The sequence below is a fragment of the Leptosomus discolor genome, chromosome 5 (assembly GCF_034619465.1).
Source record: "Leptosomus discolor isolate bLepDis1 chromosome 5, bLepDis1.hap2, whole genome shotgun sequence".
NCBI lineage: Eukaryota > Metazoa > Chordata > Aves > Leptosomiformes > Leptosomidae > Leptosomus > Leptosomus discolor.
The window spans coordinates 53,207,110-53,232,491 of record NC_141395.1 but is presented as its reverse complement, the minus strand read 5'-3'; the positions used below and the strand labels follow the sequence as shown (position 1 = coordinate 53,232,491).

The window sequence follows — 25,382 nt, the reverse complement described above, 5'->3', positions numbered from 1 at the left end:
TAGAAGTACAAAGTCCAGAAACTATCAAACACTTTTTAGTCTTCTGGTCTTCTCTCACTTGGTTCACTTCAGACGACTACTGGGCAACACAAATTCAAGTTCCAAAGGTACTCCCAGTACTCTTAAAAGTCTTCCTCTGTCTCCAAAATAATTGGTTTTCCCTTATCTCCTGTGTTCAGGAATCACCTTTTCTCATTGCTTCCCACCTCTCCATTTCCCCACTCCAGCAAGAATGTCTACAAAGCAACCATGACCAGAGAAGGCTATGACCAGCAGCACAACAGCACATCACATTGGATTTATTTCTCTCTTCTTACACTTCCCCCATACCGGAAAAAAAAACTCAATACCAAAAGCCAACCCAAAATATCTACAATATGCATTAAATGGCAAGGCAGCAAAATTTTTTCAACACATGCTTTCAGGCAGAAAAAATAAATCTCTTGCTAGGCATATTGCACTCTCCGGAAAAAAAAACAAACTACTTTCCTAACATATATATATTGATCATAGAATCATTTATGTTGGAAAAGATACTTAAGATCCTCGAGTCCTACTGCTAACGTAACATTGCCAAGTCCATCACTAAAGCACGTCCCCAAGTGCCACAGCTACATATCTTTTAAATATCTCCAGGGCTGGTGACTCAACCACTTCCCTGGGCAGCCTGTTCCAGTGCTTAATTGACGACAGTTCCTACCAAAAGACTATCAAGGCAAAACCTTATACACTTCTTGGCATACGAAAATCCACAGCTCTTTTCCAAATTGGTTTCCACAGGTATTTTATACGCAAAAATAGCTAATTTTATTTTCTTATTTTACATGACATCTGAGACACCAGTATTGCTATCATCAATGATTTTGGATATTATGACTTCAGATTTGCTGAACTTGCATGGATTATTATCTAAATGATTCAATACTCAAGACTTGCTCTTTAGAATTCCTATTTTTTAACATGGTCAACAACTCACACATATGATTTTACTAGGGAGAGGGGCACAGCACATAGAGCACCTAAAGCTTTATAATACAGACAGTTAATCATTTATGTTGGCACCTAGGTGTCGGTAGCTATATCCTCCATTCCTCCATCAGCTTACTTAATTCCCTCTCTCAGCTATCAGATGTGAAACAAAGTCTAATCGATTTTTCTCAGCTGCTGTTAAATCACTCTCCTATATGCAAAGATTTTAAATTAGACTAATACCTGTATAGCACTGCAAGAGCTTTGAACAGAAAATACCATGGAAGTGCCATGTATTTTTAAGTTGGTATTTCAACCCTGAAGAGTTTATATAGTTAATTTAGAAGAGAATTGTTGTGTACAATCTGCAAAAATCAGCTAGCTTTTATCTTGCTTTAAGGGTACCAAACACCAATTCACAAGATAAATGGCCAGCTGTCGAAACAAGTACATTACAAGCTTAGAAGAGAAAAAACAGTAGTTATAAACTAGAAGGGAAAGAAAAAAGTAAGAAAAATACACACACTACCATAAAGAACTTACAGATGCTGTTTGCTGTTGTGTAGCTGCAGCAGCAAATCTTGCCACATGATTTATAATCGGAGAAAAATTTGTTGGCCCATATAACTTCACTTGAGGAAGACAAGCCCGATATGCATCAATGATGCCTTGAATTCCTAGAGAAGACAAATAGATCATATTAATTTTTTCATATCAGAATTAAGATATTTTGAAGCACCTGATCTTCCTAAAACACTGTATATATTAGTTATTTTAAGTGATGATGCAAAGATTTTAAACTAACCATGATGAAAAATATAAGTGATTCATGAGCAATGGAGGCCTTCAGCTCGACCAAAACTTAATGCACATGCTTAACATGCTTGGCTTTATGTGAAAAGAAAAAATAAATACTGCATGCTGAAGTGTAACTGAATTACAACGGTTCTCTTGACGTGGCAGCTTGTGGTAATTAGCAGTGTGATCAGAGGGCACACTGAACAGACACTAGCAACATCGTACTCAAACCAGACAACTCCACACCAGCAGTGAAGTAGAATGAAGTGGCTCAACAGCATGAGAGAACCATTCCCAGCTTACCTGTACTGTGCCCTAGCTGTTTAAAAGGCTTCTTTCACAAATCATTACAGAAGAGACAGAAAATGCTATTTCTAATAACTAAGAAAACAGCTGTAGAATTGTTTCCTGCTACCTGACCAAACTTCTCATTTAATTAGAACAACATGCTTCACCTTTCACTTTTCAAGTGTTTTTATTTCTTCATATTCAACATTTTATTCTCCACGTCTGATGTTACTTTCTCAGACTTACCATTACAGAATGGGTTTGAAGGGTTAAAATTTAATGGGAACTCATGTGACACCTGTCAATACACAAAAAAAACAGTCAGGACTCTATATACATCCTCCTCCAGAAGTAAGTGCTTTTAGTTGTTTTATGTAGTGCATTTACATATTCCATTACCTGAAAGGAGGGAGGAATTTGTGCACCAAATCCAAAGGCTGGAAACATCTTATCTCTAAAAAAACAATTTGAAAGAAAATTAAGTGAGTGCCTTCCTTTAAAATCTGTCACAGTTCACTAAGTTTAGCTAATCAGTGCTGCTTTTGATCATTAAAAATGCTGTTTATTAAGCGTTAAGAGGCAAAGTTAAATGGATGTTCCCCCCTGTAATTGTTTCTAGGACCAAACCCAGTCTTTAACACCAAATTGGCAAGAATGCAAGCATTTATTTAAATTAATGCTGCTCTTTACATCACAGATGAAAAGCCTTGCTTGCCCGCTGTAAGCACAAGCTTTTGCTTGTGATTATGTGATTGTGCAGTGATTATGAAGTCTTTTTAATCTCTGTATTTCAGCTCAGAAGTGTCATTTCAATATATCTGCTGGCATTTTCAACACCAGTTTAAGAAACTACCACAAAAAAAATCTATACATATCTAAAAAGTTATTTAAATAAAAAGCTAAAACTTACGTATCATAATCCTGAATGACCATTCCTACAGACCAAATGGCTGTTAGGTATTCATTAACTCCATTAGGGCTGAGGTAATGCAGAGAGTCTGGAGAGCGAGGGTCTCCATTGGAGCCTGTAAAATCTATCCCCACCTGTCAAATGCAGTATTTATATCAAATTGGTGCTAGAGGTAAAATTATGTTTCTCATCTCTGGGAAAGACAAAGTGAAAATTATGAAGGAGTTGTAAATAATAGTTACCAGGACATCTACAAACCTAACAGGCACAATACTCAGATGTAGGTTTCTTGGAATAGTAACACTCTTAAAACAATGCCACTACAAAAACAGCAGAAGCTCTGCATCTCTCAGAAGGGCTGAAATGAATTTAATGTCAGGTTTTCACTGTGTTTACTTTCAGTTACCATTCACAGCAGCTCTTCAATAGCTCTTAAATTAATTTCATCCTGTATCTTGCCATACACATCTTTCCTCTCAGAAGTACAACTAGCCAGACACCACAGATACCTAGAGATAGTTCTTTCTCTGAACTCAGTGGGTCTTCTCTGCTTTGGTGATCAGGTACATCAGCAGGGTGAAAACATCCTACTGTTATTTGTGCTTGGTTCACAAATTAGCTAACTTAAGGTTCCTAACCCATATGATGACTTCTCTATGCTGCTTTCATTAAACAAAGGGCCTTGAAAAACACCATGAAAGGCAAAAGTGAAATCTTTGGCCAGAGGAAGGGAAAAAGAAAAAAAAAAAAAAGCCACTATGAAAAGGAAACTTGAAGTAAATCAGAGAAGTGTAAATTTCTCCTTGGTTTCCATCCACGCAGCTCAGCTAGTTCCTAACAAACACAACTACAGGTTCAGAACTTCGTGCCATCAGTAAAGAAAATAAGTTTTTCTAAACAGACTAGATGGACTCTGGCAAAACAGCTTCCCCCCCTCCATGCTATAGAACAACAAAAAATACAATAAATCAAATTAAGAGCACAGGCAATCAATTATATAGAATCACAGAATCTTTAAGGCTGGAACAGACCTCTTAAGATCATTAAGTCCAACCGCAAATACACTTCCGTTTGTTCCAAAACTCAAAAGCTACTTTACATAAATGATTTAACTTACTGTGAAATTCAGCTGACACCCACCCATGATGTAATCAAGGAATGTGCATTCTACTATGATCTAAAAATAGAAAAGATAGAAATTAACTTTTTTTAATGGGAGAAAACCAGTAAGTATTATTGCAGCAACTTCTGAGGTTCCAGATTTGTTATCTTTACCCATGCAAAGCACTACTTTTACTCTTTAGATATCCCACCCACCCACTGCACGTGTGCGATGACATAGTGCATCAGAATCAGGCCTTTTACAAAATTGCAGGCAGACAACAGAACAGTTGCAAAAGCACTATCATTTCTAAACCAACATATTATGACAGACTTACCAGATTTTAATTCACCATAAAACAGCGAGTTGGAAAATGCAGCGGTTCAGGAATGGCCTTACAAATTGGTGAGCGACTTTTGCTGTATAGATGGCATCTTCATGAGAAAGTGAGGGGTCAGGGGAGGACAGATACGTGATTTAGCTGTCAATCTGTCTGCTTATACGAATCAGAGCCCTGAAATACTTACTATGTCTGGAACTTTCAGACATTTTAAAGTTTCTCACAGTTTGAGGGTGAAGGCTTACTAGATGAGTGTTGCTATGCCTGAACACTTAAAAACAGTCATACCAGAATGTATTACTGACCTCACAGTGCTTAACACTCACAATGCCAGAGTTTTTATAGTTTTTTTTCTTCTGTCTTTTCTTTTCATTGATGCACTCAAATTCAACCTGCATGAATGCAAACAAATCCAACAAAAGCACTATAAATACCATTTATGCAACAAATTTAAAAATTCTTTATTCTAGGACTGAGGCTTTGGGATTGTACTAAAAATGCAGTTTATTTCACTATCAAGCAAAATTAAACACAGCCTGCCCAAAATCAGCATAAAAAAACCCATTATCAAGACAGAAATCCTCTCTTACACAAAAGCTTACAAAGATGTTTGTTTAGACAACTGTATTTCAACAAGACAAAGAAATGGTGTACCATTTTCCCTCTGAGGATCCTGCTAACAGCTTTCTTTTTGGTAAAGACGCAGTGATTCAGGCAAAGTATCACTGCTTCCAGCAGCTGTGGCAGTAACGTACAAAATAAGAGGTATTATGTTTAAGCTTTCCAAAACCAGTTGTTGAGGCTTCATCAACTAAACCAATACCTTGACTTCCAATTGCAACGAACAGCTAGCCAGGTTTAGCAGCTCCTGCTATCATACAGTCATGATGGCACTGTGCAGTGTGTCTGGTGCATAAACACTCTGAGGAGGTATTCCAGACACGCCTTCAGTCTCAGCGACAGAAACAGGTTCCGCTGCTTTCGTTTAAGTTAATTAAGTTTTAAAAAGTGATCTTGCAATTAGATTCAAGTGAAAAAATGTACTAACAAGGTCAGCACCTGAGAAGCCTACATCCTTCCTGTTTACTTTCTTGTTTTGGATGTTTCACCACCAGCATCACTTCTTTTTGATAGAAATTGTCTTTCAAGGACTTGCTTCTGTACTGTGTCAGCTGGTGAGGTACTCAGTAATAACGACCATGAGATACACAGCATTTACAGTCTTTCAACTACATTTCATAATCCTCCAAACAAAGCTCAGTAACAGCATGCTTGGAGGGAAAATACACCTTAAGCAAAGGTGAAATTTTTTTTTTTTTTTAAATTCGCAATTCTCCAGAGAATGAAAAGTCACACATTCACTTCAGTCATACAAGATCAGCTTTTTCAGCAATTGAGGATAGTCACACCCGTGCTTACCTCAAGTAAACTTGAAAGCAGCTGTGCCAAATCACCCACAAAATCAGCTGATGTCAGAATTGTGGGAGTAACTAATCACAGAATGTTAGGTGTGGGAATGGACCTTGAAAGACCATCTAGTCCAACCTCCCTGCCAGAGCAGGACCACCTAGAGTAGGTCACACAAGAACATATCCAGGTGGATTTTGAATGTCTCCACAGAAGGAGACTCCACAACCTCTCTGGGCAGCCTGTTCCAGGGCTCTGTCACTCTCACAGTGAAAAAGTTTTGCCTTATGTTAATGTGGAACCTCCTATGATCCAGCTTGCACCTGTTGCCCCTTGTCCTGTCATTTGACATCACCTAGAAGAGCCCAGCTCCATCCTGACATTCACCCTTTACGTATTTATAAACATTAATGAGGTCACCCCTCCATCTCCTCTTCTCCAAGCTCAAGAGACCCAGCTCCCTCAGCCTTTCATCAGAAGGGAGATGTTCCACCCCCTTCATCATCTCTGTGGCTCTGTGCTGGACTCTTTCAAGCAGTTCCCTGTCCTTGAACTGAGGGGCCCAGAACTGGATACACTTTGAGCATATAAAGCCAAATTCTAACGTGCACTAGAAATATTTTACAGACATTGTCAAATTAATTGGATCATGCAGGATTAGAGGTTAGTTATTTTTAAAAGTAGAAGAAAGCAGGAGCACATTAACTGTGGTGTCTCATGCCTTTATCTTACTGACACAGCAGTTAAGTTACTTAGAGTAGGTATAGCCACAGTTCTCATGAATATGACTTTCTTAAAGCCCTTCCAAAACCAGCATAGGCAGATTATAACTTAAAGTATCTTTTCTTTAAATTCAAGTAACTGCACCGATTATGCTGCTAGGGGCACAATGAAAATAGATAGTTGTATTGTCAAGGAGCCTTTACACAACATGTTGCATGAGAGCTCACTATCACAGTTCTTACAAATATATGGGCTTGAAAATGTGAACATAGAAATGTGCTAGGTTTGTTTAATTTACAACACTGCTCTATAACAAAAGTTCAATTTTTTTTTTTTAAAAAAAAACACCAAAAAACAAATTAAGAAAAACATCTTGTTAAAAGATTTGTAAAATCTTAATTATAAAAAGCAGAAAAAATGCTTTTATGAAATCCTCCTGCTCCCCAATTTTTTTCTGCACACTTTAGTTACAACAATAAGAAGGATCACTGTCAGCACTGAAAGCTAAACTGATACCATCTGGCCCCCTGAAAATCTAGAAAAAATGAGAAAAACACCTAAAAGCTCCAATTAGGCAGCATATGAATTATATGCGCAGGACGCGAGTTCAAAATTCCTTATGAACAATATAAAACTTGAAGAGGCATTAAACTGAACCACACATAACTCAAAATTAATTCAGAAACAGGTATCTAAAAGAAAAGCACGGCAGGGCACAAAGCAGCAACCAAAAAACCGCTACAGTCAAGGCTGACTCTTCACATTCAACAGTTCTGAAGAATTTAGTACAAATGCAACACTCAAGATGCTAGAAAAGTACAAACAGGCACTCTCATATATATATTCCATTATTATTAATGCAGAAGCAGTTCTTCAGGTTTTACAGCATTAAAGTAAAAGACAGTAAAATATTTTGATAACATACATCCATAAAACAAAGACTTTCATGTTAAGGTTGCTATGCCACCTTTCTTCTTCTAAATGTAAACCTTATCTATTAAAAGTTTTGCAAACTAACAGTTTATAAGAACAGGAAGGGTAGTTTCACTTTAAAGAGACACCTAATCTAATGCATTCAGTTGCATTTTTGAGCAGTGGCATAAATGCTGAATTTTTTCATATTTGCTAAAGTTTGCATGACAGTTCATAAGTGCCATACCTGAAATAGAGGACTGAGTAAAACCTGAAAAAAATACTACAAGCTTTGGCCTTTTAACTTCAGTGAAATTTGTACTGCATTCTGTCTTTTGATACTCTAAATTTTTTGATTTCTGTATTTTTATGATTAGTGAAATTGATTTATGCTGATGGATGGGTATTTACATATGTATTATTAAAAACTGTAACCAAGATATTAATCACATGAAAGTGGATGTATAATATAAATGCTGAGTCAGCCTCAACTACAGTAGCATTGTTAAGGTGTAGCCTAACACAACTGCGATCCCTGCAAGACAAGGGACCTAAGTTTTGCTCCAAAATGAGTAAAACAGCTTATCAAAACCACACAGGCAGCTTAGACTATGTAAGACTTACAGGTGAGGACAGAGATGCTTCCTTCAGTTTTGACATTGTAGTTTGAAAACTTCCTATGAGATCATGAGACCCATCACTATCATAGTCATAGCACTCAACCTAAAATGAAGTATTATTTAGTGTTAGTAACAGAAACGGCCCTATGAAAGCAATAAACACTACAATGGCATGTCTATTTCAGGCAAACTTGAACATCCAAAACATTCCTAAATCTCTTAGGGTGTTTTTCTCATGTTGCAGTCTTAGAATTACATAGAGTTGCATCTAAAAATCACAGATTAAGACTGGGTAAAAGATGATATACCCAGTTTCAGATCAGATCTTCTGCTGAAGTGAAGGAACGACGAGAATACTAAGCAGTGTCAGCATGAGCAAGTAACATCAATCATATTGAATTATAATTCAAGTTTTGGAGTGAGAGGGTGTCAGGAAGAATAGGAAAACAATGTAGGTTTTTTTACTGTCATCATGAACTAAGAGACTTTGTTTTTCAGAGGTATTAAGGAAATTTAACTATCTCTGAGTATTCAGCTAAAAATTTAGTAAATCAGTTATCCATCAATCACGAGAATTCCATTAGACTTTTATATTACTTTATTCATCTTCAAGTTAACTCAGAATTTACAAGTCTATGAAGGTTCACCCCTAAATCTAGAAACAAGACTTGGATGGGGTTTTTTGGTCTTGTTTTCTTGGGGTTTTTTATTTGGGTTTGGATTTTTTTGGTTTTGTTTTTGTTGGGTTTTGGTTTGGTTTGGTTTGTTTTTTTTTTTAAGATTAGCAAATGTAAACAGGCACTGATCCACATTTCACGCATCTGAATGTCAAACAAAAATTCCTCTTTTTCTGTATTCAATGTTTAATGCTATGTTTTACTATTCAATCAATTCATCTTTTAACACCCCAACCAACCAAAGAAGGCAGAACAAGTGAAAAATAGATTTTTTTTTTCTCTTTGAGAACCTATCAGTTTGAATGAGCATAATTTTACCACTATTACTTTAATCTTACAATGTCCTCAATTTTTAATTTTTAGAGGCGCAACTTAGGAATGTGACCCAACTGTCTTTCTAGACAAAAATCTGGGTATTTATCTATAATTGTATATGCTAATTCCATCCACTTCTGACATTTTATTTCAGTTCTAGGAACACAGACATGCTAGCTAAATTAAATCACAGGAAAGCAAATTAAAATAATCTAATAATAATGATAAATAATAACAATAATAAATAGAGTCCAAGTCAGAATCCCCCAGTATTTGGAATCAAAACATAAGTGTCAAGAAAAACTTTTCTGAATAAATATGGCTTAAAGTGAACAGCTATTTTCATGTCTGTCTTCCTAGACTGAAAAAATCATAAATCATATTCAAGAAACAATTTAGTTGATTACTTGGCCACCTCATTTAGGAATGAGAAAGTAAAATAAAGCACTTTAACATACACTTGAGCTTCAGAGAAGAATTAACTTTCTGAAAACAAACAGTAATACTGAAGTACAAATCACGATGCGCAGATTCCAAGTTCTACTCTGTGCAGAATGTGCCTCTATGCTGCAGTTTGCACCACTCCTACAACATTTTGAATGCACTAATAAATAAATAAATAAATGCATGCACATGCACTGAATAACAACTTAGATCTCAAACAAGCAGCCACAGAACCGACAGACTAATGTTCATGGTGGATGCGATGTAATTTCTTTTGAATGCCACAAATCAAGGCAGCCAATCAAATACTCAGCCAAGTGCTTCAGTACCTGAAATTTAAAACTGAAGACATTTCCTAAGCCAATAGTTATTATATCTGTCCGCAGTTAGCACAGTTACTTCTTTCCTTTTAAAGGGATCAAAGTCTGTCTTGCCTGATATATATGACCCACCCAAGCCAATTTTCAGTACTTACTCTGGGCAAGACAGAAACCTTTTTGTTCCACGTATGCTCTCCCGGTCACGCATTGCACTAGGGAACCATGTGATAAAATTGCACGTATATTTTCCCCAGCAGAACTAGGTATGCTTGCTCCAGATGAAAGGCTTACATATTCAACACAGAAAAACTTCACTGACCGCAAACACACTCACATGGAATACAGCAACAAATCCAGAAGATAGTCAACTTGGTTTGTGCATTGCTGGGGATACACAAACTAAGCCATTAAATAGGTGAAAAGCCACTCATTATGGAAAAGTTGGTGGTTTTACTTACTATGACAAATAGCCCATTGCGTACGGAACTGCGCACATACGAAAGTATTAAAAGTTTTTTTTAATCCTTCAACAATATGATACAATTCTGTCTGCATTTTAATGTTTGAAGTGATAGCTCCCGGGTTTCTAAATTAAGACACAATTCCACTGTCTGTCTACCTGTCCGTAACAACTCTAAGTAAAATCTATTTCCTCTGGAAAGAAACCTACACTTCTGAGGTAACATTTCAAAGAACAGACTTTATTAAAATTATGATAGAGCTGAGAATAACTCCATCTTAATAGATACATTTTAGTCAATGGTCTCTAATTCTAGTATAGCTGTTTACTGAAAAAGAGCAATATATTACAGTATATGGAGATGTAAGAGCTGTCACAGCTATTTTGGGGAAAAGGGAAGCAGAAAGGAATGAGAAGGAAAAAAAGCACAGCAGCAGTAAGGGAAGCAGGTTCAGGGCTTGTACAGTCGTTCATTAGTCTGCTCTGTAATTATGTATTTAAATCTATACAGGTGCTTGTAACACCCAGATCCCTGAGGCTGTTAAGCATTTTCCAGGACTGCCTCAAGTCATATGACTAATATCTGTCACATGCAGATCATGCTCTCATTTTTCCTTCCCAGAGGAAGAACGGCAAGTATAGTGGTTTGTTTCATTTGGGCTATTTCTTTTTCTTTCAAATGCTAGAATATCAGGTTCCTAACATGTTCATAGTAGCTTATAAAAGGCATTTCCATTGGTTGTTTACATTCAATTTCACCCCTAAAGGGAATTCCTAAAGAAAAACATTCAGAAGTTAAAACATAATTTATTCAAGATAAGATTTGAAGCTACAAAGAGTTAAAGACCAGTCCTGGTAGAACTACCACTTCACAGGTTTGGCTGAGACTCTGACAGAAAGTTCACTTTTATCCGAGGAGAAAAAGTTGCTATATCTGGTATCCACAAGATGCATCTGGTCCATATCTGTTATCTCAGCTAGTATAGTAAGTGTAATTAATTCTATCAGGTAGTATATCAAGAATTTCATCAGTGTTACCTGTTGCACCAGTAACAAAGATCCGTAACACAGAACAAAGCCTATTCTAGCCTTTACCATACATCTTTCACTATACAATATATTAACACCACCAATGTCGGCTGATGCAACACTAAAACTGTACGATCTGAACAAGAAAATTAATTGGACGTTTCAAAGCTACTAATGTTCTACTGTTTTTTTCAGACTTTCAAAGACCAATTTTTACCAGCTAATGCATCACAAATGTGAGGTGTTTTTTTTTTTCCTAAAGTATGCACGTAGATACATGTCATGTTCAAGCAAGAAACCTAATACTTTCAATTCAATTTGAAACAAAGAGGCAATAACTAGAATAACACATCTTCCATTTATTGCATATTCTAATTTTTTCAATGTATTAATTCATACACACACTTCATATACATTACCTTGATTGACTTGTCCATGTCACTGTAACACAGAGAATTGAGAGAGATTTTAAAGGGCCTCCAAACAGGATTCAGGTTGTTTTTAATGACCTGTTTTAAAAAAAGCCAGAATAGTATTGTTCACAAGACTAAAAAGTAGTTATTGTAATGGATCATACCTTAAAACTATGATTTTGTAAGCAAAAACTGTTGGTTTTGTTGCTGTTGTCTATCACTTCCTGCAACCCAAATCCTAACATAGAGGATATAAACAAACTAAACTTTCTTAACATGCAATATCATTGGCCAAAAGAGATGTTATTTTACAACTCCATATTTTTCTAGACTGCACTGTGATCTACTGTATCATTCAGCTACTACACTGCAAAAAATTACATTTATCTTCACAAAAACATTGACTTTTTTTTAAAAGCACACACATATATACATACATATACACAAACATATATAAAACATGACTTACAAAAAAAATATGCAAAAAGATTACACTGGAATTTCTGAATAAATCAGTCCTCTGGAGATTACAATTCACTCCAGCTTGTATTTATTCTGAAATGTCACTTATGGAAATATTCCCTCAAGAAATTCATGGTATGGTTAAGCAGAAACAGTGCATAAGGATAAAAGGTCTTGCAAACTGAGTGCTAAATAAGTGATATTTAAGAATAATACTGAAGGATCTTCAGAATTTGTCAACTGAAAAGTATCTGTAATATACTCAATACACCAAATAATGACCTTATAAAGCACAACAAACTACACACACCACGCAATACTTAATTAATAGTACCTAATAATAATAATCCTTATACCTCCAGCACTGTAGGAGTGCAGAGAAAGAAATCTCTCTTTTGAAAATTAAGACAGTAAATAACAGTTAGTAACATAAAAAGGTTTTTAAAATCCATAATATAAAGAACTAATCCTCCAGCTAGTTATAGGCTGGAACAACAAATTCTGGATTCATCACTGAAATTGAAGATGAATGAAATCCTCATGGAAAAGATCTATTTTATGCAGCAAAACCACCTCATGAGATAAACTATTTTTATAAATGTGACACAAAAAGGATTTACACTTCTTCAACATATGTGCTTCAAACTTAATACTGTCACCAATTCAAATGCACACAGTACCTCAGTTATGACTAGGGCCTGAGCTTCCACTGCAGTGAGACATTTTGAACCTACTCCTACCCTGTCAGCTGCTGCCAAGGGACCTGTGCACCTCCTCCTGGGTAGAAGGCTGCTGCTGCTCAAGCACGTTTTCCCTCACCCAGCATTATCCTTGGCTTGCCCTTGCTAAGCAAGCATTCACTGTAATTACTTTCATTAGCAAAAGGTACAGCTAGGTCACACTGACATAAGAACAGCACAGTCACAGTAATGCCCAAGTTCTACCCTCAGAGTAGTACTGAGACAAATGCCCCTGTATGAGTGTGCAGTACCTTTTCAAAACATTTGTTTCCTTCTAGATTGCAGAAAGATAAAATAAAACCCAAGAAATAAACCCCAAGAAATAAAAAGTATTTTCCTTTAAAATAGGATGGCATAAATCAGAATCAGAGTAAGGTAGACTTCCCGTTCTATCAGAAAATCAGTGGAAGAGCTGAGGCTATCTCTAATTGGTCTGCATGTCAACTACCAGACCATTCTCTTTTTTTGTAAGGGCATTCTACCTTTGGTGCTATGACATAGTGGAAACCAAAAAACCTTAATCTCTAGGTTGTTGACTGAAAATATCCTACCTCTGTCCTGTGAACCATCACCCAGTTTCCATCTCCAGTCTGCTTGTGGAATTCCAGATAAGGATCTGACTTTCCAAAAAAATCCTGTATTCAAAGAACATGTAATTATCCCAGAACAGCCTGTGGCATGAATGCCATTAAATGCCAGTTAAAACACAATTAGACTAAAAAAAAATAAACTAAATATTCATGGAACAAAAGCTTTAGATGAAGAAATGAAAGTCTGATTATGTTATCACCTGTGAAAGAGAGAAAGAAAATAGGGGTATGTCTGTCAATTTATGTAGTGACCACATATTAAATACCTGACAGTTCACACATAAGAATACCTACACTAATCAGCATTATGATGAATTGTTAGGAAACCAAGTATTTCATCCAGTACAAAAAAGTATCATTAAATCGACTGGGAAAAATAACATTTTTTCTATTATTTATTTTTTCTAGTTTTCAAAAATCTTTCTAAGTTCAGCAATTTTAGGCAGCCCCAAAATGTTTAACGTAACAGATTTATACCCTCCAAGTATACTCTTTAAGATTTATTTCAGAGAGCTAACAGGTAATCATTTATACAGCTATTCAAACCAATGGATATACCAAAACTCCTGTATCTTTAGGATTAAACATAAAGATCTACATTTAAATGGGAGAATGCTGTTCACAGACTACCCCTGCAATGCACTTGTGTTATTTAGAGATACGTTATCATTCATTTCAAGTCAATGAAGTTACTCTGAAGCAATCTTTCTTCAGCTTCTGTTTTAGTGTTAAGAAAAATCTTGATGGATTTAATTATTTCAGAAAAAATAAGAATGAACATTTTAATGTTTCCTGTTTTGACAAGATTCTGATTTTACTACTTTATCAAAGAAAGAGCCATCACTTAAATACCTTATTGTCCAGTTTCCTTGCTTCTACTTCTAATACCACGACCCTGTTATCCTTCACTTCTTCTGCTGTAATCTAGATAGGTAAACAAAATTAAATACTTATTCTGTATTCAGGAACTATACAGTTTTCTTATATTCACAACACTCCTATGACAGGACTAATAAAGAAAATCATTTTTGCTCACAAACGAAACATTAAAACATAGGGTGGGGGGAAGGAGGAACAATTTGATTTGACATTGGGATTCACTAGATGATGACACCAACAATTAAAGATAGTACCCAAAAAGTAATGCATCAGATGCTCTGATTATTTTGATGGATGCAATGAGACTCGTAAATGCAGAAGGCAGGCTGCTCTCATTTTGGATGACAAAGAAATATTAGTGGAGGAAAAAAAATGCTTTAAGATACTTTTTACAGCACTAAAATTAGACACATTGTGTTCAAGCCACTAACTAATTAACTAAAAAAAAAAAAATCCACAAAAACATTTAAGGATAAACACTGAAGAATTTATTGCCTTAATTGTCTTACCATAATATTTCCTCTTCCAGCAGGTCTGCCATTTTTAAGTACTAACGGCTTTGTTAGAGTCCCGCTAGAAACTATCTGCCAAGATAAAATTTGCGTATCAACCATTATTAGTGCAATTTAACAGATTTTCAACGGAATGAAATGGGATAGTGAGGTATTTTCATTTGAGGACTTTTTCCTTTACCATGAAGATGACAGCATTACATTTACTTCCCACAATCTCCTACAAATAAATAGCTAATACTTGATACACTTCAAAAATTTTAAAATATATATGCAGATAAACACATGCAGAGTTTCAGGAACAATATGAAATAAACTGTCTTCTAGTAACATGATGCACATACATGGACAAAGATAATACCTTAAGTTCCAATCTCAAATTGTTCTTAAGTTTTTTATACGTACCATTCAAACACATGCAAGCCACATTTCAAAAAGGCCTTCAGCAAACAGATTTATAAACACAATTTTTGTCATGCAAACAAACATCAGCCTCCTCCCACAGTGTTTCTAGTTGATTTTATTTTATCCTCTTCAGGCAATGCTTTCTCAGAAATGTGTCTACTCATTCTACAGGTCCTTCTTTACTTTAAAGAATGAATGATTAATTCTAAACTGTTGCCAAATTTAATTTCACAATGCCTCCATCTTCATAATGCACTTAAAATAAAAAATAAAAATACTTCAGGCACAGGGGAGTAAAAACCCCAAGAAGACTTTCCTGAGAAGTGCCTTCAAAGCATCTTTCAAGCATCTATTAGAAAGAACAAGTTAAAAAGAAGATGCCTGATGGTGATATCACCAATAGCAGAATTTGTCAGGGAAATGGGAGCGAAATCAACAGTAGGCAAAATCAGAATCACTACTTGCTGTGAATGGAAAGCAAATTACAAGGTTAATATGGTTCTTATGAAGACTCTCATGTTGCTATACCCCAACTCTCTTTTTATGAAGCATAAAAATAAGAATTTGAGTACTAAATAAATTGCAACTACTGATTTGTGCTCATTGACAGTCCACTTGCAGGCAGCAATCTGGACAGTCACCATCCTAGAGTACATTTCAGTGTGTCATCTCAAGACCTTTTGCAAATAAAATGTATATACAACAAACTGAGGCTTCAAAAAACAAATGAAGGGAATCCTAGTTAACTTAAGAATACCCCAACTGCACAAGAACACAGTAACAAATTTAAGATAAAAGTGGTTAATGATTTGCAGTAACTTCTATTTTCCTATTTCTAAGGGAAATTATCTGCATACTTACTTGTCCCAGTGTACATTCAAATTCCCCTAAGAAGTCATCATCACTCAGATCAAAGGTTTTGTTATCAATGTCATATATTCCAAATTTAAGTTTCTGAACAAGCTCAAAATAGTAATCAATCAGGAATTTCTTGGCAAACCTTGGGTTCAAGGAATTCTTAACTCTTTCTGTGCGATCAACCTGCAGTTAGAAAGATACCACTTTATCCAGTATTTCATCAACCAAGCACTGAAATCAAATAACTTATTATTAAACACATTCAAAAGTTCTTCTTACTATGAAGTATAAAGCCATATCTTCCCACAAACCTTTCATCAAACATAAATAACCACATTATATTACAAAACCCACTGCTGTAAGTCAGAGATACTTGAGGACATGTTTTTCTTTGCTCCTTGTAAGGAGCATCTATTCCCGCATAGGGAAGACCAACATAAAAATAGTACATTGTCAAATACAGGATGAGATCCTAGTTTTAGAGTACTGTATTTATAAAAGCACATTTAATCACTTAGAAGGCTTCTTCTGTTGGTCCACACATGGCTGGGGAAAATAGGGCTAAAAATCAGACAGGTCTAAGTATTTATTAGGAAACGATTATTAGTGTGCTGCCTATATAACTATTATAGACATAAGCTAATGAAAAGTAGTCAGAGGTCTGTATAACGGTATATAATTAAAATATTTCAATGAAATCATGCACTCCAGTGTTATAAAAGGTCCAACAAGTTTGACTGTTTTTAACAGATTCATGAGAAGCATCACACTGTACCTCATACCACTGCTGACCACTCGTGTTCTGGAGAAGCACACACAGTGGGTCTGACTTGGAACCAACATCTTTGTCCAAGAGATTGGTGCAGGCAATAGTCAGCTCCACCTTTGTCACACACTGCGCTGCCATTTGTTAAGCTAGAAAACAGAAATCATTATTTTAAAAATGGACTAAAAATAGCAAAAAAACGAAATTGTCACACTGCATTAATTCTCTGACTGATTATCAGAATTGTTAGCTTGTCAGGAGTGAGATCTGAGGATCCAAATGCAAACTTTAAGATCTATGATGTACCAACATTACAGTACTACTGTCATACTCTTGGCTTTGCCACATAAGTACAAAACTTCATTTCAAAATCTGCACATAATAAACAAGATCAGGTTTCCTAGAATGCTTGAGGAACCAAATTGAAAACGGGATGCACCACTAAGAAAGCCCAGTGGTTTGAACTGCTGACAATAAAACTTTGTAAGCTTTACATTACATCCTGTAAAGCCCACATGAATGCCAGTATCTTACAATGTAGATATTAATAACAATTCAATTAATAAGGAAAAAAAAATCATTATATACTTCCTCACCAAATCTTTTTAACAAAATGCTGAAGCCATGAGCGTGGCAGTATTGGAAAAGAAGTTTAAGTGGGTAACATGAATAAGCGATCTTGCTTTAGTAAATCTTCAAAAACGATGACAATTTTTAATAATAGGGACAAACAACTTTAAAGTCAAGTAACAATTAAGAATTAGGAGGAAGTGTTCTTTCTGGAGGTTCATTTGAAAAAAGAACTGAAAGCTTTCTCACATTTCCTCTTAAGTATCTCATTCATTCTCCACTGGAACTGAGAAGACCAGCAGATAGTACAAACCTACAGAAACAACTTCATTATCAGTTATGAATCCCATGCTGGGATAACGTGCATTTGCAAGCCTAATTAGGTCTGAGCAGCAGATAGTCTCTCTATAAAAAAAAATCTCTGTAATTGTACTCTTCAGGAATACAGTTGATCATTTCCAACACCTCTTGAGGTGAGCCTCTACGGTACAATTGCCCTTGACTCAGACTAAAACTTCCAGACCTCTCCACAAGTAGCCTGTCTTGAAAGTTCCCAAGCCTCTTTATCTTCAGGTTCTCCTTCCCTACAGCAAGTCCACAGCCTAGCTCACTTGCATCATACATATATATATAGTGTACTTGAACATAAAACTATACTTAACCCAGTCAGTCCATCTCGCTTCCTTTTACTGCATTCACATGACTTTTGGTGAAAAGTAACTTTTTTTAGAGGCAAAAAGGGAAAGTAGCATGGAAAACAGCAATGGCAAACTGAAAACAGGAGAAAGAAAACATTGTGGTCTGAGGGAATTTTCCTAAGGCTTCTCGTATTCCACTAGGGTACACTTCGCCCGTTGTCTCTCCATCTCTGTTTTGCTATCTTAGAGATGGACCTTTTGGAGACTGAAGTAAATATATATTACCTGTAAAGGAACCACTCAAACATTCATGCACATACATTATTTTTAATAAGCATGTCAGATTCATGGAAATCTTCCTGCACCTCTCAAACACCTACACACAATCCCATCTTAAAGAGTATCTTTTGCTGCCGTGACTGTATCAAGTTTCAGCCATTGTCCTTTAGGGAAAAAAAGGTGAAGCTCTAAGTATTTAAATTGTTTTTAAACCAATGCCTTTTTAGGCTTAGAAAGCATATCTCTAAAAAGCAGTCTGCTCTTTTTTTCCTGGTTCTCTTTTTATGCTGGTATTTTCCATTCCCTGTTGCTTTCCCGGCTGCCAGACAGAGGTCATAAACAGTCAGCAGCTTTGCCCATAGAATCCAGCACAGACCAGTGCATGACTCCTTAATGGCTGTTTCCAGAAAAAAAAAAAAAAAAAAAAAAAACACCAACTTTCTGCTGACAAAATTATGCTCTAATACCCACTGATGCTGCAACAGCAAGTAGAAGGGTTTTTCGTGAAACTCAACAGAATTCAAACTTGAATTGAGATTTATTTCTAAAACAGTCAAAATGTTCTTGCTCTAACTTCCCTGAAACTCCTTATTATCAGTCCCTGAAAGCATTTGTAGCCACATTTCTTTTCTTAAAGTAATATTTCCAAAATCACCGGTAAACAGCTAGCATCCAGTCAACCTAAAAATCTGGTCAGCCTATGTGTGTGCACACATCCCACCCCTCTTACATCACAAGTACTTTCTCACATGAGTAACATCAATTCTGTTACTTCCTGTCCTCCACATGTCACTGACTTTCCCACTATGCATCTAATGTCTGAAAAGAGCAGATTTTGCAAAATGGGTGCTGTGCAAAAAGCATCCTTTAACACACAGAGAAAGGAAGAATAAAAAAGCTGCTTTGCTTCCCTGAAATGGAATTGCTCTTGTTTGAGATGTAATAATTGGTCCATATCAGATAAAAGACAACTTGTAACAAGAAGATGCATTTATCCAGTGGAGGATACTCAACTTGAAAACCAGATACAAAAGCAAAACTTCTCAAATCCCAAGATGGTCCATTGATCTCTTCCATTTCCAGTTTTGTGAAATCCAAGATGAAAAATAATGCAAGGCATTTTCCTCAGAGGTTTTGATAATATTAGGGATCACTATTTGTATAATGGGTTGAAGGGGTCTGTACACTTCTAATGCATTTTGAGAAATAATTTTGCTATTTTACTTGAAAAAATACATGATTATCCATAATATCATAAGACCGATACATTTTACAGCATAGTTGTATACAACCTGATTTGCAGTAACATTATAAACATTAAAAGTCAGTAAAACACTTACTAGTGAGAGAAAGTTGTATCTCATTAACCCCAAACAGTATTTACAGTACTGAAACTCAGTACATAAACAACAGATACTTCTCTCACAACAATTGCAGTCACTACAGAACTTGCAGAGGGCACACAGATGCTTCACATGCGTGAACTCAGAAGTGTTTCAAACACCAGTAGCTGTTGGAGCTCTGCATACACTGCCATAGAATTCTCATAACTGCATAGTGCATAAAAGGAAGAATGACTTCAGCTCCATGCAATTCCCCTCATATCTGAAAGCCTGTGTTAGCTGAAAACCTCCAAAACAGGTTTGGGAGGTGGGTGGTAGGATTCTTGATAAACATCCTCAAGGATCAGAGTCACTGTCAGGTAAGTAAGCATGCTCTTTTTGAAGACCTGATGGAATACAGAGTCTGGCAAACTGCAGTCTCTTCAGGACAGTGGAAATAAGAAATCACAGCTGTACTAGTGTATTACCTCTCGAAATACCACTCTACAACACACTACCCGATCTAGTAGGCAAATCAGATGCAAAATTTTCTAGATACAAGACTATATTACTTGCACATTTGGGATACTGGAATAACTTTACACGGCATCACAATATTGTTTGGGGTCTGGCAGGACAAGCCTTGACTGCCAGTAAGTTACATCACATGAGAGATTTACTTATTCAATTCAATGCTGCCCATCGGCCAAATATAGTTAAAACCTCTGCTTTTCTCAAGCTATCAGCTCTTTGTCATCCATGCAGGGTACACCATAAAGTGAGGTAAAGCACACCAGAATGGGGCCAAACGACAGCTCAATAGTCCTTTTTATTGGAATAGATTCTATGACCACAGGAGTATAGCACGCTTTTAAAAAACCACCGACAATTCTGGACAGGAGAAGACTGAAAATTACTATATGAACTGCATGGCAGAACTTGCGACACCCAGACTCCAAACTGCAGCAATATATGGTCACCAGGGAGATACTTGTTTGTTCCTGATCCTATGACATGTCCAAGTCGCTCAGGAGCATGACTAGGTCAACTAAGTATATTACAAGTCCTTCTGCTTGAGCAATCACTATCAAAGCAAAAGTGTAAGTCAAGGACTAGTCTTGTCTTGCAGTTCCACCGATCACAACGTTCTCTGAATTCCGCTAATGATTCTACCAAAGATAAGTGGTGTCCACCAAATAACCCAGCCAATGTCTGCAATCATGTCAACGCTGCAATACTAGAGAAGAGTACAGGCTTGCCCAGATAACCTTCCAGAGTACAACAACAATATGTTCATAACTATAGGTGCTTCCCAATCTGACAAGCAGAATACATAACCACAAAAAGACTAACAAAGTGAGCACTGCTCTAGCCGTGTCTGGCACCATTGCCTTTAGTTGCAAGTCTCAAACCTGTTCTGACGTAAGCTATTGCTGTCATAGCATATTTCTCAGTTCCTGTGAACTACTAACGACAAAAGACCAAAAATCCATATTTTGTTGTTACCTCAGGGCCCAGATGGACAGGGGAGACATTTCAGAACTTGTTAATAAAGTCTATTCCTGATCAGCTAATCTTCTAGCTATAATGCTACGCTTAAGCATTTTATGTAAACTGTGTGCCAGACTGAAAAAGGCTGTACCACATACAAGCAGTGCTCCGACCCTCCTTGGATTATTAAATATTTCTTATGAACCTGGGCAGACAACAATATGGAAAAAAATTAATTATTCAGACTATAAAAATTAAAGTCTTGAGCCAAGCCTAAACCTGAAATAATGCCTATGAAGCTTTACTGTCCTGAATATTCACTATATGCAATTGTTCAGTCTCTTTCAGGTAGGACTAAGATACCATTTCTTGCAAATACAAATTTTTGTGGTAAAGATCTGTAAGCCTGTATTCCTTACAACCTCTTCTATTGCATCTCAGACCAAGCAATAACAGCACTTCTTGCAAGAGTCTTTCAAAAGCAGGGTTCCAGTGAAGAGCTGGCATAAAGGTGGACAAAACAAAATTTAAATGAAAGTAACCTGGGAGACAACATCCACCTGACAATATAACTCAATCCATAATCTCAGCATAGTCCTCTAGCATCTCTACAACAGCTGCATATGTAGAGAGCAGAGAATGACAACACACTCCCAGAAAATGCCACATCTATTGCAAAAAGCTGACAATGAAATTATTATAAATTGATGCTTCTTTCCACTGATGGGCCTAGTAGTGACACAATTTCTAAGGATCTTGGACTACATATATACAAATGTATATTTAAAAAAACCTCAAGGTAACCCTTCAGTTCTCAAGGAAACGGAACACCTCACAGGAGATGGCATTTCATATAAAGTTACAAAAGCTAAAACCATTTCATAACCTAATTCCATCACTGCATTTGAAAATCAGAGGCTTCCCTAAATATCATACCTCTAAATTTGAATTCTAGCTCCTCTTTCTCTCTCTCTTTACAAGGCAATACAGCTGATAAAATTGTCCTGCGGCACTAGCTGATGTGCTGACAAGTTGAGTAACAGAAGCAGCTCACATACATCTCAACTTGAATTGTTCTGTATTTGAAGAATCACACAAAACCTTGAGTGTAAGCTCTATCTTCTCACATTCAGTATTTAGTATACATGAAGGAATTATATATTCCTTAACTGAACAAGTGACATTACGCTGATAAAACCCTAACAACCACAGAACTCACTTTACTGCAGATTACACCATCAAAAATAAGAGCTAGCATTTAAGAAAGCTGATGCATGAGTGTGTGAGAAGGGAGACGCTGTTTTCTCTATGAGAAATTAATCATCCCTTTATACAAGCTTCATCATACTTAGGCAGTTCAAATATTTATCTACTGGATTGGTAGGACACTGGTGTAAGAAGTCAGGTAACTATTTGTAGATAGTTGCTATATATAAAAATCTATCGTTAAGTTACATTGCCAAAGAACATATTTATAATTTCCTTAAAAAAAAAAAAATCCATCACACTGACCAGAAACTATTTGATTTCAAGGACGTCCATTCACAAGATGACTTAGAAACAGCCATTTCTAAATATCCTTCTGTTGACCTTTTTATTCCTCAGTATGTGTGTTCACTCTTTCGGCGCATCTTTAGCGCTGAGGGTTCTTCCCAGCATTCTCCTCACACAAAAGTATTTTATGAATTTCGGGTGATGTTTTGATCTAAGTGAGCTATACTGTTAAAAGTAACAGTGCCCTGAACAAGAAAATTAAGAAACACACATCTCCTGACTTCAAAATTTAGTTGTTTTAAGCAAACAGCATTCAACCAGGGGAAAATGTGTTTCCTGTAATATGTTTTACCAGAATATTTTATATCAATTATTTCAGGGAAAACAATCTATCAACTATGCAATTCGAATAGTATCTTAAATCACGTATTCTTCATTGCAATTTCTCTGTTTAGAGCCAGTGACTGACTTTACATAATTAACACGATCCAGAAGAAAGAAAAACTCTTATCTCACTAAAAGTTGCTGCAGAAGTTTTATTGCAGAAACAAGATGCAAGTGATCACGTGTTTTAGACTAATCCTTCTTACAGTCCATTTCAAGTCTGGCATGTTGTAACACTTCGCTGTTACAAATACCAGTTCTTAAAAATGTGTTTAAGGTAACTTACCTCAAAGATCTGCCTCCAGGCTTCTCAGCAGAAGGTTAAAGCTGCAACGGTATCATTAAAATGTGAAATGGAAGGAAAAGAAAATCAAGAATTGTTATTCCCATATATCAAAGTAACAGGTTTGAATGCATATACTTTGAGGAACTACAGCTCCTTTTAAAAAAACAACACATCCAACAGTTTTATGTTGGAGATATTTAAAAAATCCAGCAAGAAAAGACATTTAAGATTTTAAGAACAAAGATGGGATTACCTTTTTTGTCCTATTCATGTAATGCTTTTTTTCCCAGTAAGGTGATAGTGTTTTAAAGTAGACCAAAATCAGTGATTTGCAAGCTTCCCATGTGGCTTATGCTCTAAGTAACCTATACTTTCCTACGCTGCTAAAGGTTGTCCAAGAAAAATCCATAAAAACACTATCCCACAACAGCGTGACATATCATTTTGTATCTCAGCATAAACAATAACACTAACTTCAAAACGACAATCACAAAATTATACTTCACTATAGCCCAGATGCACTTCAAACCTTCCTACAGGTAAACCAAGAGCTCTCCAGTCCGCTGTCCTTCAATTCTGTATCACAGCAGCTACTTGCACTCCGCATTCACTGTGGCGGGGAGGCACTGTACATGCTCTGCATATACACAGGCAGCGGCTCTGAACACAGGCACACAGCAATCATGCTACTTCCTGGAACCACCAGGTTACTGCACAAGTGCTAATCACCTACCACAAGAACTTCATAATAACCCTCCTGGATGCAAGAAGCACCAGAAGCAAGTTGCCACCACTACAACTAATTCAGCTGGCTCCTAACTGTACCTTGGATAAAGCACTGAGTGAACATCGGCACTTGATCCAGCTACAGAATGGGAAGGATCTCCAGCATAGAGTCTTCTTTCAACCACAGAAGAAGGTATGAAGGAAGTGATCCAAATCATTAAGACTATGTCTTAAACAGAAGCTCAGACCTAGCAATGCAGCCCCAAAACTCCTGGATTCAGAAATCCTGGCTTACTAATGCCATTTTTAAATGCCTGAGCAACAGCATCTCATCTAAAGCAATATTACAGATAAACCAATGACATTAAACGTAAAACAGTAAAAAGCACCATAATTCCACTTCCTGTCTGCTAGTTTCCACAAGCCACACCACAACTTAAAACAGGACACTAGAACGGGCCATTATTAATCTTAAGCTTAAGTGAACCAAGAATAGAAGTAACTTTCTTGGATTTAACAGGAACTAATACCTACAAACACTAATTCGATCACATATGTATATTGGAAAAAAAGTCTCTTACTACTTAACTATGTCCCTAAAGGTATTTCCTAAAGGAAATTATGGCAATGACAGCATCTGATTCTAAATCAGAAGGCGGGGGGAGGATTAAACTCCACCCCAGGTAATAACACTAACCTATCTGTGGAGTTGAGATTCTAGTTTTACTACCCCTAAAAGAAGGCTCTTTGGTGGCGTTTGTACAAAACAGCTACTATGGCTTCCCTCTAGCCTTCAATTCCAGAGAGACATTAACGCCTTGGGCATAACATAAGGCTGTAAAAACACTGTGGTACAGCACTGCTACCTTGGAATTCTGGCAGATGACATTTAATAATGGCTTAGCTATTCAACCTAGCAGAAATGAACTTTTTCTTTCAACAGCTGAACTAAAATTAGTCTTACAGTCACATATGATGGTTTTGCATTGCGAGATATTTAACACAAACATTTGTTGGAAAAACACTGCATTCTCCCTGACACCATAACAGAAAACAAAAAAAACCTGTCTAGTCCTCCTTGCTCCTCTACACATCTTCTACACATCTTTCTTGCCTACTTTTTTTGTTTCTAATGCTTGTTGGTGCTCTGCATGCCCTTTGGAACATCTTACCTCTGTGATTATACATATATAAACATAAAATTTAAAACTTCGATTGAAAAAAAAAAAAAACAACCTGACATTAAGTTTGGC

The 25,382-nt window shown here is 36.4% G+C and overlaps 1 protein-coding gene across 1 annotated transcript in view; it reads right to left on the bottom strand.

The window, feature by feature from the left end:
* Positions 1–23,441, bottom strand: part of CPNE3 (copine 3) — a 29,049-nt gene extending 5,608 nt beyond the window's left edge. The window contains exons 1-14 of the mRNA XM_009956959.2: positions 23,404–23,441; positions 16,949–17,088; positions 16,177–16,356; positions 14,908–14,982; positions 14,372–14,443; positions 13,481–13,564; positions 11,734–11,823; positions 8,074–8,172; positions 4,713–4,799; positions 4,083–4,142; positions 2,966–3,099; positions 2,455–2,509; positions 2,302–2,353; positions 1,513–1,646 (exon numbers count right to left, since the gene is read on the bottom strand). Coding sequence (XP_009955261.1) covers positions 1,513–1,646; positions 2,302–2,353; positions 2,455–2,509; positions 2,966–3,099; positions 4,083–4,142; positions 4,713–4,799; positions 8,074–8,172; positions 11,734–11,823; positions 13,481–13,564; positions 14,372–14,443; positions 14,908–14,982; positions 16,177–16,356; positions 16,949–17,080 — 1,254 coding nt within the window. The 5' untranslated portion in view covers positions 17,081–17,088; positions 23,404–23,441. The remainder of the gene's footprint in view (positions 1–1,512; positions 1,647–2,301; positions 2,354–2,454; positions 2,510–2,965; positions 3,100–4,082; positions 4,143–4,712; positions 4,800–8,073; positions 8,173–11,733; positions 11,824–13,480; positions 13,565–14,371; positions 14,444–14,907; positions 14,983–16,176; positions 16,357–16,948; positions 17,089–23,403) is intronic.
* Between the last annotated feature and the right edge of the window lie 1,941 nt (positions 23,442–25,382).